General features: G+C 37.2%; 3 protein-coding genes across 7 annotated transcripts in view; 1 reads left to right on the forward strand and 2 right to left on the reverse strand.

The window, feature by feature from the left end:
* Window positions 1-3,155, forward strand: part of LOC128029030 (calsyntenin-2-like) — a 46,650-nt gene extending 43,495 nt beyond the window's left edge. The window contains exons 16-17 of the mRNA XM_052616491.1: window positions 691-872; window positions 1,488-3,155. Coding sequence (XP_052472451.1) covers window positions 691-872; window positions 1,488-1,664 — 359 coding nt within the window. The 3' untranslated portion in view covers window positions 1,665-3,155. The remainder of the gene's footprint in view (window positions 1-690; window positions 873-1,487) is intronic.
* A 4,626-nt stretch (window positions 3,156-7,781) lies between these two features.
* On the reverse strand, window positions 7,782-15,813 carry LOC128029049 (SPRY domain-containing SOCS box protein 4-like). 2 transcript variants are annotated; one of them, XM_052616520.1, is made up of 5 exons: window positions 15,594-15,813; window positions 12,686-12,755; window positions 12,450-12,468; window positions 9,724-10,570; window positions 7,782-8,594 (listed from the first exon to the last, which is right to left on the reverse strand). In XM_052616520.1, exons 4-5 carry the CDS (start codon window positions 10,439-10,441, stop codon window positions 8,467-8,469), a joined length of 846 nt encoding a protein of 281 aa, XP_052472480.1. In that variant the 5' UTR covers window positions 10,442-10,570; window positions 12,450-12,468; window positions 12,686-12,755; window positions 15,594-15,813; the 3' UTR covers window positions 7,782-8,466. The 2 variants fall into 2 exon arrangements, with proteins under 2 accessions (XP_052472480.1, XP_052472479.1); XM_052616519.1 differs by lacking the exon at window positions 12,450-12,468.
* A 716-nt stretch (window positions 15,814-16,529) lies between these two features.
* On the reverse strand, window positions 16,530-19,518 carry LOC128029045 (gastrula zinc finger protein XlCGF8.2DB). Of its 4 annotated transcripts, none has more exons than XM_052616512.1 (3): window positions 19,286-19,518; window positions 18,339-18,527; window positions 16,530-18,057 (listed from the first exon to the last, which is right to left on the reverse strand). In XM_052616512.1, the coding sequence occupies exons 2-3, from the start codon at window positions 18,433-18,435 to the stop codon at window positions 17,018-17,020; spliced, it is 1,137 nt and encodes a 378-aa protein (XP_052472472.1). In that variant the 5' UTR covers window positions 18,436-18,527; window positions 19,286-19,518; the 3' UTR covers window positions 16,530-17,017. The 4 variants fall into 4 exon arrangements, with proteins under 4 accessions (XP_052472472.1, XP_052472471.1, XP_052472475.1 ...); XM_052616511.1 differs by having other exon boundaries at window positions 19,217-19,518; XM_052616515.1 differs by having other exon boundaries at window positions 19,133-19,518.
* Window positions 19,519-21,343: the final 1,825 nt, after the last annotated feature.

Genomic DNA, 21,343 nt, shown 5'->3' on the forward strand with positions numbered 1-21,343 from the left:
ATGATTTCAGAATAAAATTATCAATTTCTTTAAAAAAAATAAAAAAAATAATATTGACCCCAACTCTTTGAATCAAAGTTTATAAAGTACTGTTCATTTTTTTTATGAAGGAAAAAGAAATAAACATTAACAATAATAAATATATAAATTAAATTATGTTACTAAAAGTATTTTGTTCATAGTTAGCTTATGATGCTCAATGCATTAACTAATGTTAACAAAATGTTTCTCAGACGGTATTTTCAATATATTGTACCATTTAGGGTTGGAAAACACACAGCTGGTTCCAGTTTATAATCAATGCAAGCATAGTCTGATTTTTGAACAAATGTTTCTTAAAAAAAAAAAAAACAAGGTTAAATCAGATTATGGATCACTTACTGAATCAGCTGCATTGGTTATTGACTTACAGAAGAGCTAGTTATTACTTTTATAAACTCAAATAAACTAAAACCTGTAACTAAGTTCCTTAAGATTCACATTCAATACAGTTTGATTTTGTGAAGCTTCCTTAAAAGTAGCAAAAGAATCATTGCAATCATCAAATGCAATCATTAAGGAACCAACTGACAGGAAAAACCTCTATAAAACATGGCAGTTATTTATTACAACATATTAAACATCCCCCACCTCTACTCTATAGAAGTCTATAGGTTGTGAGATTCAGATGAATTTATTGTCTTTCTGTAGTTGTACCAGCGGTTGCTACTGCAGTCATTGTGGTGTGTATCGCCGCCCTGCTGGTGGTGCTCCTCAGTGTTTACTACCTCAACCAACCACAAAACCAACAGCACATTCACACACACACACTGCCAGAGAAACAGGCGGACTGTGACAGACCCTCTGTCTCCATCACCGTCAACCCTCTGGAGGTACGACAAACCGTCTACATGCTCACACAACACAAGACACCATGATGTAAAGAAGATGACGCCTGTCAAACTGTCACAACATGCACAAGTCTCAGTGAAAACCACAACTTTTCTTTATAGCATGGCAGGACAGAACAGCAGTTACACAATCAGCTAGAGCTGAAAAACTGATTTAAACACAGTCATTAAAAAAAAAAGGTTTTGTGAGGGATCATTGACCTAGTATTTTGCCATGTCATGTTCCTCAATCAGTATCTCTGCTGATACAACATCTTTAAAAACCAATCAGATTTGTAGGTTAGTGTCTCAATATCATTCTACCCAGACTATCTTTTCCTGCGCTGGTTTTATAGGAAGTTAACGGCTAAGAATTGGGAATTTGGTAAATGTTAAAACACTCAAGAGATTCAAAAGTACGGACACTGAATGTAAAGAATTTGTGTGTTATATCTGCAAGGGGCTCTAAAGCCCCAAAAAATGCAGAAAAACTCTATACAATCACTTCATTCTTTTCTTGTATTTTTTTATATTTATTTAAAATGACTCTGGATAAATGGAAAAATGGAAAGAATTCAAATAATGTCTATGACAGTAGATTCATTTGGTTCATTCCAGAGCTTTCAGGAGCTTCAGTCAGCAGAAGAAGTAACTGAGGAGGAAGAGGAAGATGAGGAAGACGACGGTGATATCTCTACTACAGAATCAGACAGTGATGAAGAGGAAACCAGCATGTCTTCCTCCATACATCATCAGACCAGGGTGCAATGGGGAACATCAACATTTCACTGCTGAAAACACAACGCTCTACCTGTAGCATTCTATAGTGACCTGCAATACAAGTGAGCTGACGTGCAAACACACTTCGAAAGACTTCGAAACAGCTCTGATCCTTTGTGATAGTTTTGGTGTGAGATGACCAATGAATAAAAGTCCGTCTTTTCCCTTTACACTCTCTGTCTCTACCGCTGGAGGACAATAACAGAATGAGAGACAGTGAGGTCACAGAAGAACCTCGAGCAGCCTCCTGTTCAGGAGTTTGATAAAGAGAGACTCATTTTGAGGTCTCTACAGTGCATCTTATTTTCTCCCAGATAGCACACGTACGTCTGTTAAAGATCTCTTCATCTGAAAAGCATCTCATGTGTCAAACACCTGATAGACATCTCTAAGATGTCAGTTTTACATACATTTTAAATCATGAACATTTTAAATACATCTTGTAAACGTCTATATGACATCTGATAAGAAACATTGTGTGGACGTATGTCTTGCAGATGTAAATGCAGACGTCAAATTGTACTCAAACAGTACAAATAGTACTGTTACTTACAAACAGTAAACATTTTTTAATGTTTTAAAGCATAATCTTCTGCTCACCAAACATGCATTTATTTGACCCAAAATACAGCAAAAGCAGTAATATTGTGAAATATTTTTACGGTTTAAAATAACAGCTTTCTTTTTTAATATATTTTAAAATGTAATTTATTCCTGTGATCGAAGCTGAATTTTTAGCATCAGTCTTCAGTGTGACATGATCCTTCAGAAATCATTCTAATATTCTGATTTTATTATTATTTAAAACAGTTGAGAAGCTGCTTTTTCCCTTCAGGTTCATGAATAGAATACTGAATAGAAACCTGAAGAATTCTACTGAGCTGTTTTCAAAATAATAATTGTTTTATGTTTCTTGAGCAGGAAATCAGAATATTAGAATGAATTCTGAAGGATCATGCGACACCGAAGACTGGTGTAATGATGCTGAAAAATCAGATCTGAAATCACAGGAATAAATTCAATTTGAAAATACATTCAAATAGAACGCAGTAATTCTAAATGGTAAAAATATTGCACAATAGTACTGCTTTCGCTGTATTTTGGATCAAATAAATGTAGTCTTGGCGATTTAATCTTACTTTTCAAAAACTTTTGACTGCTAGTACAACAGCAGATGCTTTCCAGATGAATTGATCTTTAACAGACATCTTGCAGACGTTTAAATGTGAAATGATCGGACATCCATAATAAACCTGAAACCCGACGTCCTTGAAAATATTTTTCTTTTTAAATCCGTACGTGCTTCTTTTTAAGTGTCGTCTTACTCCATCGGTCTCTCTTGTGTGTAACATGTGGTACATTTGTGTGCGAGTGGTTTAGTAAATGACTTTTCTCTCGTTACAAGTGCTATTGAATGTGTTATATGTGTTTGTACATCTTACCGACTCAATTTGCTCCTTTCTGTTGCACTTTCTCCACATGGGTCAATAAAAACGAGTCTCCTAACTCATTTTACAACTAAACATTGATGTTTTACTGTATTTAAGCACAATAAAATGCATTAACGTCGAACTGGCACTTAAGACTTGGTGAGGCGCCACGAACGCGCACAAACCTTAAGCGTCATATACAACAGCGACATCTAGTGACGTCACACGTGTAGCACGTTCACGCAGTCATTTATTTGTGTTCTCATGTATTTTATTATTTGTCAGATTTGGGTAAAGTGTCGCATAGAGTTATATTTAAAGAAGAGGCCGCAGATTTAGGTCTGGATGTCCTGCACAGAGCTCATTTAGGGCTTTAGAGTTACCAAATACTTAAAGTTTGATCATAAACACTCATTTTCCAATTAAATAAAAATTGCTTTATTTGAATGAATGTTAATGATATTACCAAAGCTTATTTTACATATACAAAAAATAAAAATAAAAAACTATGTAATTACATCATTTTCCTTGATCTGTAAATATAGACATTTTATGCACAATTCATTCTGTTTTATATTTCATAGCTGCAAATCATCTTTGTGCAAAGGATGGCTAAAATTTGCCTGAAACCTAAAAACTGATTGGTGAATGAAAAAAAAGTATTGTTTTTTTCTTTACATGCTTTTTCATGTCTACTTATTTTTTTGAATAACAGTCTTGGCATCCTCTACAAAGGGCATATATGAATAAAATATATTTTTTCAAAAATGTCTCAAAAATCCCAAAACTATTTTTCTGGTTCTCAGGAGGATATAATACATTTTTAAATAAAGATAATTGAAACTGGTCATTAAAATGGTTTCCATTAAAAGTATTTAATCATAATGAGGATGTTGATGATGATTAAAGACTGATAAAGACTGGCTGCGTGGCGTGAGCGTGGCGGTTCTGCTGCGCGTCAGCTGCGTGGCGGCTGCCTCGCGTTTTCTGTGTCTTTACACACCAGAATCGTGCTTGACGATTTTTTTTCAGTAGCATCATTTTATTTACTTTATTAACAAATTTATATGTATTAGCAGCGTTTGCTCAAGTTAAAGAAGTTGTTAACATGAACATCTGCTGTTTATTTCTCTGGATGTGCACACTTTTATAGCATTACGTGTATTGGGATTGCAAATCATTTGAGTCAGTTCGGGAGTTCGTAGCGGGATCGCGAATCATTTGAGTCAGTTCGGGAGTTCGTAGCAGGATCGGGAATCATTTGAGTCAGTTCGGGAGTTAGTAGCGGGTTCGTGCATCATTTGAGTCAGTTCGGGAGTTCGTAGCGGGTTCACGAATCATTTGAGTCAGTTCGGGAGTTCGTAGCGGGATCGCGAATTATTTGAGTCAGTTCGGGAGTTCATAGCGGGATCGCGAATCACTTGAGTCAGTTTGGGGATCGCAAATCATTTGAAGCAGTTCGGGAGTTCGTAGCGGGATCGCGAATCATTTGAGTCATCTGACTCCAGTTTGGGAGTTGGAGCGGTATCGCGAATCATTTGAGTCAGTTTGGGGATCGCAGATCATTTGAATCATCTCGGGAGTTCGTTGCGGGATCGCAAATGATTTGAGTCAGTTTGAGGATCGTGAATAATTTGAAGCAGTTCGGGAGTTCGTAGCGGCTTCGCGAATCATTTGAGTCAGTTTGGGGATCGCAAATCATTTGAATCAGTTCGGGAGTTCGGAGTGGTGTGCGTGTGTGTGTCCTAAAGACTGTGCTGCGCAACCGTTAACTGTTAGATGTTCAAAACGTAACGTTAAATCAGACACAATTTAAAACCGAAAAATAAATATGATTAAAAGTTACAGATACCTGAAGCTGTTGTATCTTGGCATTCAAGAGTTTTGGCTGGGGGGGGGGCAGGGGCGTCGCTAGGCCCTTTTTAGGGGGGCTTCAGCCCCCCTAAACTTATGCCCAGCCCCCCTAAAAAATTATTTGATTAATTAATTAGTGATCGCTTCAGTCCCCTTTAAAAACTCATTTGAGACGGTGGCAAGCTGCATCAAGTTCCGGCTCCTCCCCTTATCTGAGTCTGCATGGATTCAGCGCGTTTTTCCATCCACAGGGGCGCCGAGCAGAGCGAACATCAGAGAGTACAAGGTGTGCGTGTGTGTGTGCGTGTGCGCGTGTGTGTGTGCGTGTGTGCGTGTGGTGTGTGTGTTCTCGCATCCAATACCAGTACGTCTTCGCTGCTTTCACTTTCAGCCTTTATCACAGTGTGACAGATGTGTTTTCTTCTAACAAAAATGAAGCGATTAACACCCATGAAAACATACTTTAGAAAACGATCATGATTTATTTTAATTTACTTTTTGAAATTGAAAACATATTATTGTGTATTTCGGCATTACATTATGCAGCCATGCAAAATAAATTATTAACGACACACATCATTGTCTGAAAGTACTAAATGGCACAGAGAGAGAAACATCATGTGGAGTTATTTTGTTTTCTATTATTAAACATAATTTTGTATTAAGTAATAATTAATCATTAGTGTATCATGATACATATATTAGAGTAAGAGTAAAGGGATCTGTGATTATTATTTTTTTTTTTTAAGTAATTGATTTATAGAAGTGGCAAATTGATAATGATGTTATTTTTAATAAATATAAATAAATATAGAACAGATTAAACATATTGCCAATAGACAATTACATTAATACATGTTTTGTCTATATTCTTAATGAATATTAGCTGGTTAGTTAAATTATTTGAAATGAAATACATTTTCAGGGGCTGACTTGATGTATAACCAACCGTATTGTTGATTATAAAGGCTAAAAAGCTAAAAATTAATAATAATAATAATAATAATAATAATAATAATAATAATAAAATATAATAATTTATATTTCATTGTAGATGGATATACAACTTTTTTTTTTTGTCGTGCGGGAGTAGGTCTGCAAATGAGCAACAGTCAGGTGAGAATAGAACAGACAGCCTCACACACACACACACAATACCACTGTGTTCCCAAGATTCATTGCAGTCATTGAACCCTTATGTTGTTTTAATTTTCTGCCAATTTCCACGTACATTTCATAAGAAAAAGCAGTGGTATCATCAAAGGATAAACATGAATGTCCTAATACTGAATCAGGAAGTCTTTATTGTAAAAAAATAAAAATAAAAAAAAATATCTACATTCCCAATTCAAAATTTTCCAGTGACTGGTCACATCTAAAACACTGTATTAGTTTTTTTTACAGTGTTGTATATGGCTCAGTCAGTACTCCTACTCCCATATATGAAATACAGGGAATACAATGGAATAGTGGATTGCAATAAGGTTAGTAGTATACAACCCTACCCTAATAGTAAAATAATATTTTTTAATCATACCCTTATTGGGGGCTGAGCCCCCCTAAAATCAAAATCTTAGAATCGCCCCTGGGGGGGGGGTTTACTTCCTTTTTTGAATAATAAGAAGATGAATTTTGCAATATCCATTTTAATTTTCAAATAAATTGATCTAGTAAAATACTACACTTCAACAAACCGCCTGCCTCAAAAAGATCTCATTCATTGGCTGGATCGTACAGACGCTCATTGATGGTTGGACAGTTTACATGTCAGTCATAAGCACTAGAATCAGTGGGCGGTTTTCGTCGGGTGTGAATGACAACGCGTAACTTACTTGGGTAAATTTACAGACACTGTGGACGTGAGAGTCGAGAGATATTTATTTATTTATTTAAATTCTAATATCAATTACTTTATTGGGCATGAAAACTCATTGATGGCATGGTGGTAATAAAAACATTCGGGGCTCCAGCCCCCTTAGCCCACCCCTAACGCCGCCCCTGATGACAACAATATCTATACTTCATGCTGAGCATAAATATAAAGCCTTATGATAAAGGACAGGTGCAATATTTGAAAATCAATAAATATTAATTAATTTTTTTAAATTACATTTATATCTAAATATATTAGAGTTCAGAGCGGGTTCGCAAATCATTTGACTCAGTTCGGAGCGGGTTCGCGAATCATTTGAGTCAGTTCGGGAGTTCAAAGCGGGTTCGCGAATCATTTGAGTCAGTTTGGGGATCGCGAATCATTTGAATCATTTCGGGAGTTCGGAGCGGGTTCGCGAATCATTTGAGTCAGTTTGGGGATCGCGAATCATTTGAATCAGTTCGGGAGTTCGTAGCGGGATCGATAATCATTTGAGTCAGTTTGGGGATCGCGAATCATTTGAGTCAGTTCGGGAGTTCGGAGCGGGTTCGCGAATCATTTGAGTCAGTTTGGGGATGGCGAATCATTTGAATCATTTCGGGAGTTCAAAGCGGGTTCGCGAATGATTTGAGTCAGTTTGGGGATCGCGAATCATTTGAATCATTTCGGGAGTTCAAAGCGGGTTCGCGAATCATTTGAGTCCGTTTGGGGATCGCGAATCATTTGAATCAGTTCGGGAGTTCGGAGCGGCTTCGCGGATCATTTGAATCAATTCAACAGTTCGGAGCTGCCATAACCTTTAATTCGTTGCTGCCAACTGGGGTGGCAGCAGGGGTGGCAAGGCTTTCTTTAAGGATGGCATTTGCCACCCTATGCCACCCCAGTAGATTCGCCCCTGATCACATCAGAATCAGAGTCAAACATTTGATTTTAAAAGCAAGTGAGACTACAAAAATAAAAGAGAAGCGGACAGCGTTTGGCTTTGGAGTTTTATTTTTATTCACATTTCAAAGGTCACAAATGAACAAAGTCGTGTCTGCCATCTTGCGGGTGTCTGTTTGATCCCTGAAAAAGACAAGCATCCATTTCATATAAAAAAAAATCTAATCTGCAAAAATCTGCTTTACCGTTTCAAAGTTGCGTTTATACGCTAAAAACATCTGACAACTGATTTAATCAGCTTCGTCATGAACACAAATGAAAACAAATTCATAATAAACAAACTGAAAAATTGTAAAACATCTCAGGCACTTGTGTATTAGTTAAAACCGGCCAAAGAATAAGAACCTGTTTTGTGGAATTAAATGTATTAGTCTAATATAACTATTTTGGATTTATGTCAAGAAGGTCCACTAGGTCCTTACTAGTGTTTAGATAAAATTTGAAATAAAATGCAAAAATCATCAGCTCTTAAGAAAATTATTTCCATGGAAGACAATAATTTGAGTAATTCTCACACACAAATACAGACATCTCATTCTCATTAATCATCTCATAATCATGTATAAAACCAGATACTTGTCATGGGGTGTACGTCCCTACGACACTTAATTAATGTCTGTGCACAGCACAAAGCCTCTACAGCACCCCAGATCATTTCTGAGCACGCTTTCAGTGAACGAAGGTGATTTTTTTGGCTGTGTGTGTTTGTTTGTGTCTCTCATTGGTACTGCAGGTAGTTCTTGAGCATCTGAGGCAGTGGCAGAGACTGGATGTGATGGATTCGGTGGCGTCCCAGAGCCTGTCGTGCTGCCCTCCTGCACAGCTCCATCAGAGGCAGGGGTTCAGCTGCGGGACACAGCAGAGATCAGTAAGGGTTAAGGGTCAAAGACCTCCAGCGATCATGTGAAAACACTCATTAGGACTTCAAAGTCCAGCACTGATCCTAGATAAGCTGAATGATTCATGACGTTGCAAAAGAATGGTTCAACATCCAGTTTAACATCCATTTAATCTACAACTTACTTTTTAAATATAGTGTTGAAAATGATGACAAAGCATTGTGAGACATTTAAAAACTGACTTTAAACACAACCTGTTGAAAGTTTGGGGTCAGTGTAATTATTATTATTTTTTTATTTATTTTATTAAATAATACTTTTATTGAGGATGGATGCATTACAATTATCAAAAGTGACAGTTAAGTATGTTATAGTGTTACAAAAGGTTTCTATTTCACATAAATGCTCTTCGTTTGCACTAAACATTTTTTATTATAAAAGTATCCATTTCCACAAAAATATTGAGCAGCAAAAACTGTTTTGAACATTGAAGAAAATTCAAATAGAATATTTACCACAGTAATTTTAAATTGTATTAATATTTCATAATTATACAGTTTTGGTGAGCATGAGAGACTCAAAAACAACCCCAAACATTTCAACAGTAGTGTAAACTGGCTTTAAAAAAGAAAGCAAGAAAGAAATGTGATGTTAGTGAAAAGATGAAAAATTGAATTTATAAAATAGGTGTGACTTGCATATCCAACTATATTTGAATCAACTGTAAGTAGGCTTTTTGGGGAAGAAACTTAATGAATAAAATGCTACTAAATGTAGGATATGGCCCCTTTAAACGTTTCTGTAAATTCCCGGGTTGGTGTTGCAACCATGTAAAACCCCTATTAAACTGCCTTTGCAGAGAAGTCTGGAAATGTGGCATTGTGCCAGCAATATGGGAATAATTTCATAGGTGCATCTAAAAACTGCTTTTACAGAAAAGCATTAGAAAAACATGTTTTTCCCAGTTAGTGTGAGTGGTTGCGCAATTAATCACATGAAGCAAAAGCGAAGCTATGAAAAGATCTCTAAAGAGCTGGACTGAAATTGTCATGCACTCAAGCACATGGATAGTGTTGACAGAAAACATGAGAAAAGGAGGAAAACCAGAAACAGCAGAACCTGAGAAAGACACGTACGTTCTAATCCGTTGACGTAGGTCATGGTGACCTCACAGTGACCCCACACGGCGCTGACGATCGGGTACAGCCGCTTCCCTTTCAGCCCGCGAAACGCCACGCCCAGGTAGTTCCCGTCGGCACAGAATCCCAGTGTTCCCTCGTCCATGTCCAGAACCACCAGAAACTCTTCAGGCACCGAGAACTTCCCTTCGTCCTCCTTGTCATCGATAAACTCCGGATACCGCGGCGCAGGGCCGGTCCGGCTCTTCCTGTCGTGATAAAGGTGACCTCGTCCCAAATCCCAACCCCAGGCTTCGTCGTCGCTGCCAACTAGGGCAGAGTATCCGACGGCTCGCAAGGGAGCGGAAGAAGTCGCGACCCCGACTACAGCATGTGTGCCACGCTGCCGTACGGGCCAGCGCAAAGTCCAAGCGTGCAAACCGCGGGTAAATCCGACTTTTCCCCGCACACAGTCCGTGCTTTGGGCCACCGGGTGGCGGTGGAACGTGAGCCGGTCATCGTCTTTAATGAAGAGGTTGAGCGAGCGGTCGTCTGGGTTCCAGGCGTGCTGAAGCTGGATTTCTGGTCCTGCCGGCGGCATGTCCAACAGCAGCTCCAGACGGGCGGGTAACGGGACGCCGTGGCTACGGAGTGACGTGAACACCGGCGGATACACCAGCTCGCTCGATTCCGGCTCATCCGTGGATTTTACCACACCTGACACCCTCTGCCCCATCACGGCCAGGCCACGGGCATCAACAACCACAGCCGGGGTTACCTCATGAGCAGGACAGACCGTTGAGTGGCAGCCAATCAGAAGAGACGACACAATCCCATGTGCAAGAAGAAGTCCAGAGCGGAGTCACTGTAGAGTAAAATAAAAGAGTAATGAAGCTTGTTATGACTTTTAAAGACACAGTGTGTTGTTATATATTGCTGCACTTCAAACTAAATCAAACAAATCGCAGACCAAGTGTCTCAATTTTGAGTACACTTGTGCCGCATTTCCATTGAAATTACCCGGAATAATTGTAGCAGGAACTTGTTTGCCCCAGACATTTCTGCATTTCACCGCGGTCTAAAGTACCGGGAAGATTAGGCACATAGTCTGGTGACGTAGGTCTGCACGCGTTTCTTAGTTCTAAGTACGCAAATTTTGGTGGCTGAAATCAAATGCTGCGTGAACTCAACCAATCAGCATGCTCAGTGCCCAAGTCCCGCCCCCGAAAGTTCAGGAACTTTGAAAGAGTACTATCTCGACAGCAGGGACTTTCTGAGGGGCATTATATTTACTCTGTACTTTATTTAGTTCCTGCGGTGGAAACACACCGAGTACCAGCCATAAGTCCCTACTTCCTGGGTAAAGGCCCTAACATGGCTTTGGAGTCTCCCTTCAACTCTCACGGACAAAGACATCATGATTTCTGACATGTCAATAAACAACATGGAGGAAGGGCTTATTTTTTACTGAAAGAAGCACAAAATTTGAATAAGATACTAATAATTTTAAACTTCTTTTGAACGCAGTGTTTTTCAAATATTCACTATGGTTCAAAAGCAGTTAATGCTTTTTGAGAGAAGTTTATTTTGCTCACCAAGGCTGTATTTATTTGATCTAAAACACTAAAAACTGTGATATTGTGAATACTATTACAATTTTAAATACCTGTTTATTGTAATACATTTAAAAATAATTTATTTATGTGATGCAAAGCTGAATTTTCAGCATCATTACTCCAGTTTTCACTGTCACATGATCCTTCAGGAATCATTCTGATATGCTGATTTGATGCATTTATTTTCTCCAGAAGAGGAGTCACATGTGTCACATCCTTCACTTATTCCAGCTAGTTCTGTTACTGAACAGAGATCCCAGGAGCCAAACCCTTCTCAGGAAATGAGCTCGACTGGTCTAAACCAAACAAACACTCTCACACAAGTAATAACAAACCAAGGCAGAGATAAAAATGAAGAAAATTTATATTTCTATCACCATCAATGTTAAATCTCACCCAAAATGTGAAAATGCAGCAACAAAACATGGATGTTTATAGACTAAGTGGTAGTGTAGAGAAAAGATGAGATGTGATTGCAAGGGAAGGGAAGTTAGGCTAATGATTTCACTTGAAGATTATGAAAGGGCATGAAAAAAAAAGTTATTATATTGCAGTGTTTATAATAATGCAAAAACCAGTATTGCAATTTTACAGATTTTTTTAAAATCTTTTTTTTTTCTTTTTTTATATATTTTCTATTTTTAAATACTACTACTACTCCTACAATTATTATTTTATTTTATAATAATTTATTTTATTTATTCTTAATATTGTTGTTGTGATATTAGCATTTAAATAAGATTTTAATAGTTTAATAAATAACTTTAATAAATGCACTACTAATATTAACAATACATTATTATTGTTACTATTATATAATTATGTTGGATTATAAATTATAATAAAATCTTTGGCCAATCCTGAAAAAAAAGCACAGCAAAAATAAATTAATTCCATCAGTTAGAAAAGTAACAGCACACCTCTTATCAACCAGACTCATTAGTTGAGGAATCATTCATGTCTGGAGCACAAATAGTGCGGCCTGTGTTACACACTAAAGTTCAGTACGAAGTTCTAGTGGTTTGTTTAGACCATCAACTATGAGCTTGTATAGTAATGAAAGAAGAAGATTGTGAGATTTTATCCACACAATCTACACAAGACACGTAGAACAAAGTCTGGTCTTACCCTCCATGCCTTGCAGCTTCTGTGTCAGCATACAGCAGGAGAAAAGGGAGAAAATGAAAGAAATGAAAAGGGGTAAAGCAGTTCAGAGTGGAGTGATTCCAGAGCAACTCTCCTCCCTCAACAAGCACCAAACACACGCCTGGCTTCTCTCTCTCTCTCTCTCGACTCCCTCATGACGATGGTGTTTCACTGGAATAAACTGTGGTGTAAGTGTGAATAACTGAGCAAACACTCACCTTTCAGATCACTGCAGGACTGAAGGAGGATCCTCGTCTGCCTAGACGACTGTTATTAAACCTCAAACTCCTGCGCAGAGAGAAAGAAGAGTTCTGTTAGGAGAACGGCTACCTGTGCTCAACCAGAACCAGGAAGCTACAATTTCATCAGTCAACACACACACATGCATGAACTTTCTCTCAGGCAGAAAAATCTTTTTTTTTCTTTTTTAACTAAATACATAAATGTATGTAGACCCAGATTTGAGTTCGGCCTTGGTAATGGATAATCCCATTCCTATTTTTTTTGTTGTATTTTTTATTATTTATTCCAAAAAATATGAAGATGAAAGATTCCACACTCAACCAAATTCAACTAAAAAGGCTTATAACATCTATGCCTCAGGTCACAAAAATATGCAAAAAAACAAACAAACAAACAAACAAACATAAAATAAAAAGAGCAAATGTGCAGAACATTTCCAGGTATTAACCCTTACTTTGTGCCAAGTTTATTCCATAAATAATAATAAATTATTTTACTTTAATTTATCTCTGTACCAAAAACAAGATGGAATGCAATAAAATAGCAGCATTTAAAAAGTAAAGTAAAATAAAAAGCCATTGAGTCATTAATAACAAAAAAAAAAAAAAAAACATCTTAAGCTGCAGAACGTTGTAGAAGTGAATTTACTGTGCATTAGGGATGCACGATTGATCAAAATTAAACCAAAATTGTAATATGGCCATGTTTAATTAAATAAATGTGTGACATGTTTCAAAATGCACAGCAGTAAAAAAAACACACAAAAAAAAAAAACACTGATGGTTTAACATGTGAATGAGAGGAAACTAAGACAGTATTGGAATTTTACAGCTGTAATGCAAAATAATATTATTTTTAGTATTTCCTTCTTAAACCCTTTTTTTTATTTTACAGTAACATTACAACAGTAATATTTCTTTCTGTTTTAATAATAATAATAATTATTATTATTATTATAATACTTAACATTTAATACTACTATTATTATTAGCCATTGATTTATTATTACAAACTTTTGACCAAATTGCACAGAAAACTTTATACTTGATACTTTTTACTTGCATAAATAAATAGACAATAAAACAAATACATTTTCCCTTAGTCGTGCCACCTTATTTTTGTACAGCATCAATCTTTGGCAAAATTGTCAGTACTAATAAGTTGTTTAGGGGTTAAAACTTCATGCACCACATGTGGTCAGTGACTCCACAGGAGTGACTTTAACAACCAGTCGCAATAAAGTTTAAAGGTCAGGCAGAGTTCAACATCAAGGCTCCTGAAGAATAAGTCGAGATGTTGTGTTTTGTTTCTGTGACAACCTCATCCTCAGTTTGACCTCGATGCAGAAAACATCTTTACATGACCCATAAAAAAAGATGAAAATTGAATGAGTTCAAAGAAAGAGGAAGAGGAAACCGTAGCTACTGAGACTTCCTGCTTTCCTCTCTCATTCTGAGCATACTCAAAGAAGTGATTTGAGCTTGACCTCAGCTGATAAACAGCAGCTAAGAAAATGAACAGTGGCCTCTAGATGAGGCGATTCAGTCAAGAAGACAGCCAAAACTTTAGATGAAAGCAGATGTCTGCTGCTTTTTTACTATGAAGATAGAAAGCTACTGTATTTCAACACTTTATTGCATCCATCAGAAAACAGTAAAATAATAATAATAAGAAGAAGAATTAAATACAAGCCCCAAATGTTTGAATTAAAAATATATATATATTGATTATCACAAATGTCTATCAAAAACATTTCTGGTAGGGATGCACGATAATATCGGCACAATATCGGTATCGGCCGATAAAAGCTTAAAATGACCATTATCGGTATCGGCCGATATGAATATTTCTGCCGATGAGCCAAACCGATATTCTCCAAGTGAAATAATTGACCTGTTTTTCAGATGTGAATGTCTGTCTACATTTGTAAAATAATAAATTTATGGTAGAATCAGTACAGAAGAGATACATGGATTTCTCTTCAGTAAAATTAAAGTTTAAATATATCAGTATATATTTGTATATATATCGATATCGGTATCGGCATCGGCCAAAATTATTTTGAAAATATCGGCATATCGAATATCGGCCAAAATCCAATATCGTGCATCCCTAATTTCTGGGTTATATTGTTAATTCTGATTGACACGTGTGAGATGTTTATTTGATAAACTTACCTTTTGATCATTAAAAGTACAGAATATGCCGTTTAAACTGAAACAAACAAATGTACACACCACACACACGTCTCAGAGCTTTTTTGCATAAGGGTTGAGAAAGTTATCCATAATGAATAACGAACATATGCAAATTCAATGGGTAACAGGAAGTGGGCACGATTTTAAAGACAACAGAAGAACAAAAACACACGAGACAAAGGGAATGGAAAGAGCTTTGCAGAAGTGACAGCGGCCTAAACTAGGAAATAACATCATGCAGTGTCTAAATCACCGCTGACATAAACAGAAGATTCAATATAAAGGGTTTTAAAGAGACTCCCCCTCACTGTTCACCTCTGATTAGTTCATGCATTTCACAACATTCAGTGTGACCTTTGCACGTTAACAGTGAAAATGACACACAAACCTATTTTCGTAACTGTCTTGACAGTTAACTTTCCCCCCCAGAGAATAACCATTCAACTACATGTTCACGTTACTGAACACAAAACATTTCTGTGCAAGCGAAACAATGAGTTTTAAAGGTGCATGATGCCACAAAGGTTGTGCCGGAACACTGTCAACATAATTCGTGTAAAACATGGTGCAGAATCAAATTGCACAATCGCAATACGACCCAATGCGGTCTTGCGGTTTCAACTGCTTTGAAACAATGTAAAGCACAAACACAAACAAACCAGCCACGCGCTGCTACTCTACTTACTCTCGCGATAACTCCTCGAAGCTCCGGCGCAGACAAAAACGCTCGCCGAGATTTACACTTTTGCACTGTGTGTGAGCGTATGTCACGCCGTTAATTTCTATAAAACAAACTTTGAAGCTGAAAACTAACGCGTCCGTGTTTTCTCGGTTGCATCCGGCGGGGAGGAGCTGAGCGCGCGGCGCAGATGGCTTTTGTTCCGAGAGCTAGCTGGCGCGTGACATCATGCGAGGCCAGCGTGAGCTGATTGGCCACGTCGATGGGAGGGCGGAGTTCTGTGGTGGCGAATCTCTGAGTCATTTGAACCGAATGATTCATTCACACGCAAAATGATTCAAAACACTCGAAACACACCAGACTGTCAAAAATCATGTAAATGCAACAAAAACTCAGCTCTAATCAATTAAATGTAAAATATTAGATTAGATACCACCAAATGAGAAGGATCTGTAAAATGTGTGTTCTTTTATTAGTATGTAGCGCTTGTTTCGTGTTATTAGTAATGGAATGGCATTACAAATACGCCTAAGCAACAAAACTGGCCCTATATTTCAGTTTTTTTTATAGTCACGTGATTAACAAACATTTAAAATACTATTGCTACAGTATTACTTTTACATTTCAACATTACTTGAATGAGTAGTTCACTTCCAGAATTAAAATTAAGTCATCATTTGATGGGCACCATTGACTTCCATGGTATTATTTTTTTCATCAACTGTTCAGATACCATCTTCTTTTGTGTTCAACAGAAGAAAGAAACTCATACAGGTTTGGAACACGTGGAAAGGAAGTGATCTATTCCTTTAATATCACACATAATCAGAGTTGTTGTCAATGCAATAATAATTATATTTCTGCTATTATACAGAGCCTATAGATAACTTCCATCTAGCAGAGTTAAGTTTTTAAAAAGTTTAAAAAAAAATACATGTATGATTCAAGTGATTCAAAACTTTTATTGTCCCCAACATAACAGAATAAAAATCTTCACAATTATTGTGTTATAAAGCTTACATTTATTCATTTAGCAGACGCTTTTAAGCAAAGCGACTTACAAATGAGGAATAAAAGAAGCGATTCATCATAAAAAAGGCAATCTAAAAAGAAAGATTTTACAGGAATTAAAGTTTACTGTAACTAACACATTAACTTTATCTGAATCACACATTATTTAATTAAAACACAGGATCTCACAGTGCCACAGAATAATGCTTACACTGTATGTGGCCACAAAACTCATACTTTATTGACTTTCCTATGTTTATTCTTCAGTGTCACCTGTTTTGTTGCCAGTTGCGGTGTTTTGATTTTCTTTATGTTGTTTTGCACCATCCTCAATTTTAATTGCATGCAGAAACAATGCAATTACTTTAAGATCTAAGTGTATAAATATGTGTCATTTCTACAAAGCACCTGGAAACGAACTAAGTGGATAGACTTGGTGGAAAATGCTTTTTCATATGATTAACTACAGAGTTTGGATGTCTGAACTTCTCTCCACACTGAGTACAGCTGTACGGCTTCTCTCCCGTATGAATTCGTTCGTGTGATTTCTGTTGTGAAGACAGAGTGAAGGTCTTGTCGCAATACGTGCACTTGTACGGTTTTTCTCCAGTATGAATTTTTTGGTGGCATTTCAGTTGGGCGAGTGTAGTAAAGCCCTTCCCACACTCACTACACAGGTAATCTTTCTCACCAGTGTGGATTTTCTGGTGCCGTTGGCAACAGACCAACGCTGAAAAGCTCTTCCCACAGTAAGGACACACATAAGGCCGCTCATTTGAATGGATTTTCAGGTGTGTTTTCAGATTTGAGGATGCATGAAACTCTTTGCCACACTGATCACAGATGAATGGCTCTTGTCCAGAGTGAACACGCATGTGATCATTGAGAAAATTGGAATATTTGAAACTCTCTCCACACTGAGTGCATTGGTACGGCTTCTCTCCAGTGTGAACTCGCTCGTGTGATTTCAGGTTTCCACGTTGAGCGAAGCTCTTGTCACAATATGAGCACTTATAAGGTTTTTCTCCAGTGTGAACTACTTGATGCTGTTTCAGCTGGCCAGCTGTAGTAAAGCTGTTTCCACACTCACAACACACATGATCTCTCACTTCATCGTGTATTTTCTGATGCTGTTTACAACAGTCCAGTCGAGAGAAACTCTTTCCACACACAGAACACGCGTAAGGCTTCTCATCCGAATGAACTTTCAGGTGAAGATTTAGATTTGATAAAGAAATATACTTTTTACCACACTGATCACAGTTAAACGGCTTTTCTGCAGAGTGGCACCACAGATGATTCTTGAGACCTGATTTATATTTGAAACTCTTTCCACAATGTGAGCAAATGTGCTGCTGCTTGTTGGATTTTCTTTTTCGAGTTTTGAAGTTGCGATGTTCCTCCTCCTCCTCCTCCTCCTCGCTTAGTTCTTGTCTTTGCTCTTTCACTTCCATCCGATCTGAAATAAACATAGTTAATAGTTAATTTTTAACTTAATCAGTTTAAGTGAACATGATTTAAGAACAGAAAGCAACAATATATGCCAAAAATGGCCAAAGGTTAGTTCTGTCATTTGCTTGATAATACGATCAAAATGTGGCTGACAGCTGCAATGCAAGGTTATAATGCATTTTCTGTTTCATTTATCATTCATATATTGCTTATTATTTCATTAGCATTAAATCTGGTGAACTGAAGCTTTATCTTAATGTTTCTCAGCAGTCAATAATAAAGACCAACCTGTTTCTTCCTCAGTTTCTTCATCATAATTGTTTCGGGATGTTTGTGGATCACTCATGTCATCAATCTCCACTTCAACCAACTCGGTCTTTGCCATAGTGTGTCACAGATGAGCAGTTTCTCTTCTTAGAGGATGATGGGACTATTGCTAACCTTCATTGGTGGTCTGTTGTGAAATGTGTACCAGAGCTGCCAAATGAAAAAATAATTCATACTGAATTACGTCAATTACACTTAATTTAAGTGAATGTGTGTTTTCAGACAAATAGTGTATGTTAATATAGTTATATGTCAGTAAAACATAAAAAAACTCATTTTTATGTAACCAAGGATTTTATATTCTTAAAAGAATCTACAAACTAATCAGAAATCTATTATATAAAACAGAGATTTACATGTAACGTTACATTAAATTATGTTTTAGCAGACAGGAAGATAAGAAATGCATCACTGATTCAATAATATTCGTGGTGTACAAGACCTATTAAAAAACGAATCTAAAAAACAATCTTAAGCAGAGGTTAAATTATGAAAAGAAAATTATTTTCTAGACATCCACTCTACACAAAATATGAACAGACTGAATGGAAGCTGATCAAAATGAATGATGATTGGATGTAGAATGCAATGTAACGTTAGCTCTATAATAGTTCACTAACTCTATAATAGTTCACATATGGACAATGTACATTAGCGCAACACAAAGATCAATGCTTACATTAGAAAAAAAAAACGGTTTTTAATAACATTAAGCCTTGGAATGAAATCTTGATCACACAGAGCTACACACTCACTCATAGAGCCTTTAAAAACAACTCGCTGTCAACACAATAGACTATAACTAATAACAAACCGGGACATATAATGCGTTTCATTACATTCGTATTTGAACTCTGGAGCAGTTTATTGTCCGTAATCTCTGTAAAACGGTTTTAAATCTCACATACGTCGAAAATATTCCATATTAGCCCTTCTTTCAAGATGGTTAAAATGCTCAATTTTAGCTTTAGCAGGGTTGCCAGGTGTGCGAAACAAAACCAGCCCAAGGATCCCATCAGTGCATCAGTTTGAAAGATCGACTGTAAAACAGCGGACTTGGCAACCCTCTCCTCTGAGCATCCGGTTTGTTCTTTAGGACAAACTCGAAAACGCACTTCTGCCACCTATTGGAAATTTCTGTTAACACACATACACATGCTGTATAAAAGATTGAATCTTATTTAAATTACACTGTTTTATAGGACATCACAGCTAGCTACTGCAAGTCAGCAGATTTTAGTAACCCACCCACTTTATTTCACACTTCAAAACCTAGTTATTGTGTGTAGCTTATTTACAGTATGTGTGTATGTACCAAGAGCTCCTTAAAAACCACAACAAATTCCTTGTGGGTTTGCACACACTTGGAAAATAAAGATAATTCTGATTCTGACTATTGGTTATAGTGGTTTTGGCTCATTTCTTCACACACCACCACAATTGTTATACTCACCAAATTAAATCAAAATTCACAGAAAATGCAGACATACCAATATATATATATCATGTTAAGTGACGTGACATTCAGCCAAGTATGGTGACCCATTCTCAGAATTCGTGCTCTGCTTTTTACCCATCTGAAGTGCACACACACAGAGCAGTGAACACACACACACGCTGTGAGCACACACCCGGAGCAGTGGGCAGCCATTTATGCTGCGGCGCCCAGGGGCAGTTGGGGGTTCGGTGCCTTGCTCAAGGGCACCTAAGTCGTGGTATTGAAGGTGGAGAGAGAACTGTACATGCACTCCCCCCACCCACAATTCCTGTCGGCCTGATACTCGAACTCACAACCTTTCGACTGCGAGTCTGACTCTCTGAAATTCTGTTTGTCCCACACATTGAGGGTGAGCTGCAACTGGTCACTGGACTACTTTATGAGGAACTAATGGGCAGTTTTAGAGGGGATTTAATAGACTGGTTTGGGGAGGCCTTACCCTGATCTCCTGCATCTCCGATGGTTCCGCCCAGCTCCTGTCCTCTAGTGTTCCCTGTCTTCCCTCCCCCACCAAAACCTAGATTCTTTCTTTTTGGAAAATTGTTTTCTTTCAGTTAAGACTGAAAACTAAGGTTTTGTTTTTTTACTGATTGACCATAGGTCTTTAAGGACCTCGGGTTTTAAGTGAAAAAAAAAAAGTATTATTTGTGGATAATTTTGGCAGTATTCAGCCAAAATATAGAGGTGTATAAGTTCAAGTCAATGAGGGATATGATAAGTCAGTTCCAAAATAAAATATAAAACCTGTGCTTGAAAGAAAGCAAGCTGATAAAAAGATTAAATCCAATATGGTGATAATATAGCATAATGGAAAATGTATAAGCTATTTTTGTTGGCTACTCATTTTTGACCTTGAACAAATAAATATAACAATAGGATAAAAATGACAAACTATTTCCATGTTTTCCCCACAAAATTACATTTAATTGTCTAGAAAAGGCATGACTACTGCACAGATAACATAGCTTTTCAGCATTTGAGTAAATAAAGCTGTGGAGGCCTTTACAATCATACCAAAAGCCTATAGCATGTAAACGGCTGGAATCGAAACTACTGCAGAACAGTTTGCCACTTAAGCATAGTAACAAGCAATACAAATAACAAACAAAGCGTGAAATTGTACAGCGCACAGTACACTGCATGTTTTAGGCAAATTTTACAGGAATATAAGGGGTTAAACTGACATCTATTTTTCTAATTTTAAATATGATCAGTCTGAATACAAATTATAATGAAAGAAGAAAAAATTAATAAACAGTCAACAAATTAAAGCTTCCTAGTAGGTGTCACAGTCTGCTACTGTGAGGAGAACGGAGCAAGGAACAATGAGACGCAGAGTCCAATTGAAACATAAAGACTTTAATACTATCCAAGGAAACAGGAAAACATGTAGCAAAGGTAGACATGAACGATTCCAGACAAGGGAGAACAGAACGGGTTCGGACTAAATAGGGCAGATAACGAGGGG

Source organism: Carassius gibelio, chromosome A15, assembly GCF_023724105.1.
Source record: "Carassius gibelio isolate Cgi1373 ecotype wild population from Czech Republic chromosome A15, carGib1.2-hapl.c, whole genome shotgun sequence".
NCBI classification, from domain to species: Eukaryota; Metazoa; Chordata; class Actinopteri; order Cypriniformes; family Cyprinidae; genus Carassius; species Carassius gibelio.

Coding starts and splice junctions, on each gene's coding strand:
- LOC128029045 (XM_052616512.1), bottom strand. CDS start 18,435: ATGGCAAAGACCGAGTTGGTTGAAGTGGAGATTGATGACATGAGTGAT. Junction 18,058..18,338: donor AGAAACTGAGGAAGAAACAG/GTTGGTCTTTAT, acceptor TGTTTATTTCAG/ATCGGATGGAAGTGAAAGAG.
- LOC128029049 (XM_052616519.1), bottom strand. CDS start 10,441: ATGGGGCAGAGGGTGTCAGGTGTGGTAAAATCCACGGATGAGCCGGAA. Junction 8,595..9,723: donor CTACGTCAACGGATTAGAAC/GTACGTGTCTTT, acceptor TGTGTCCCGCAG/CTGAACCCCTGCCTCTGATG.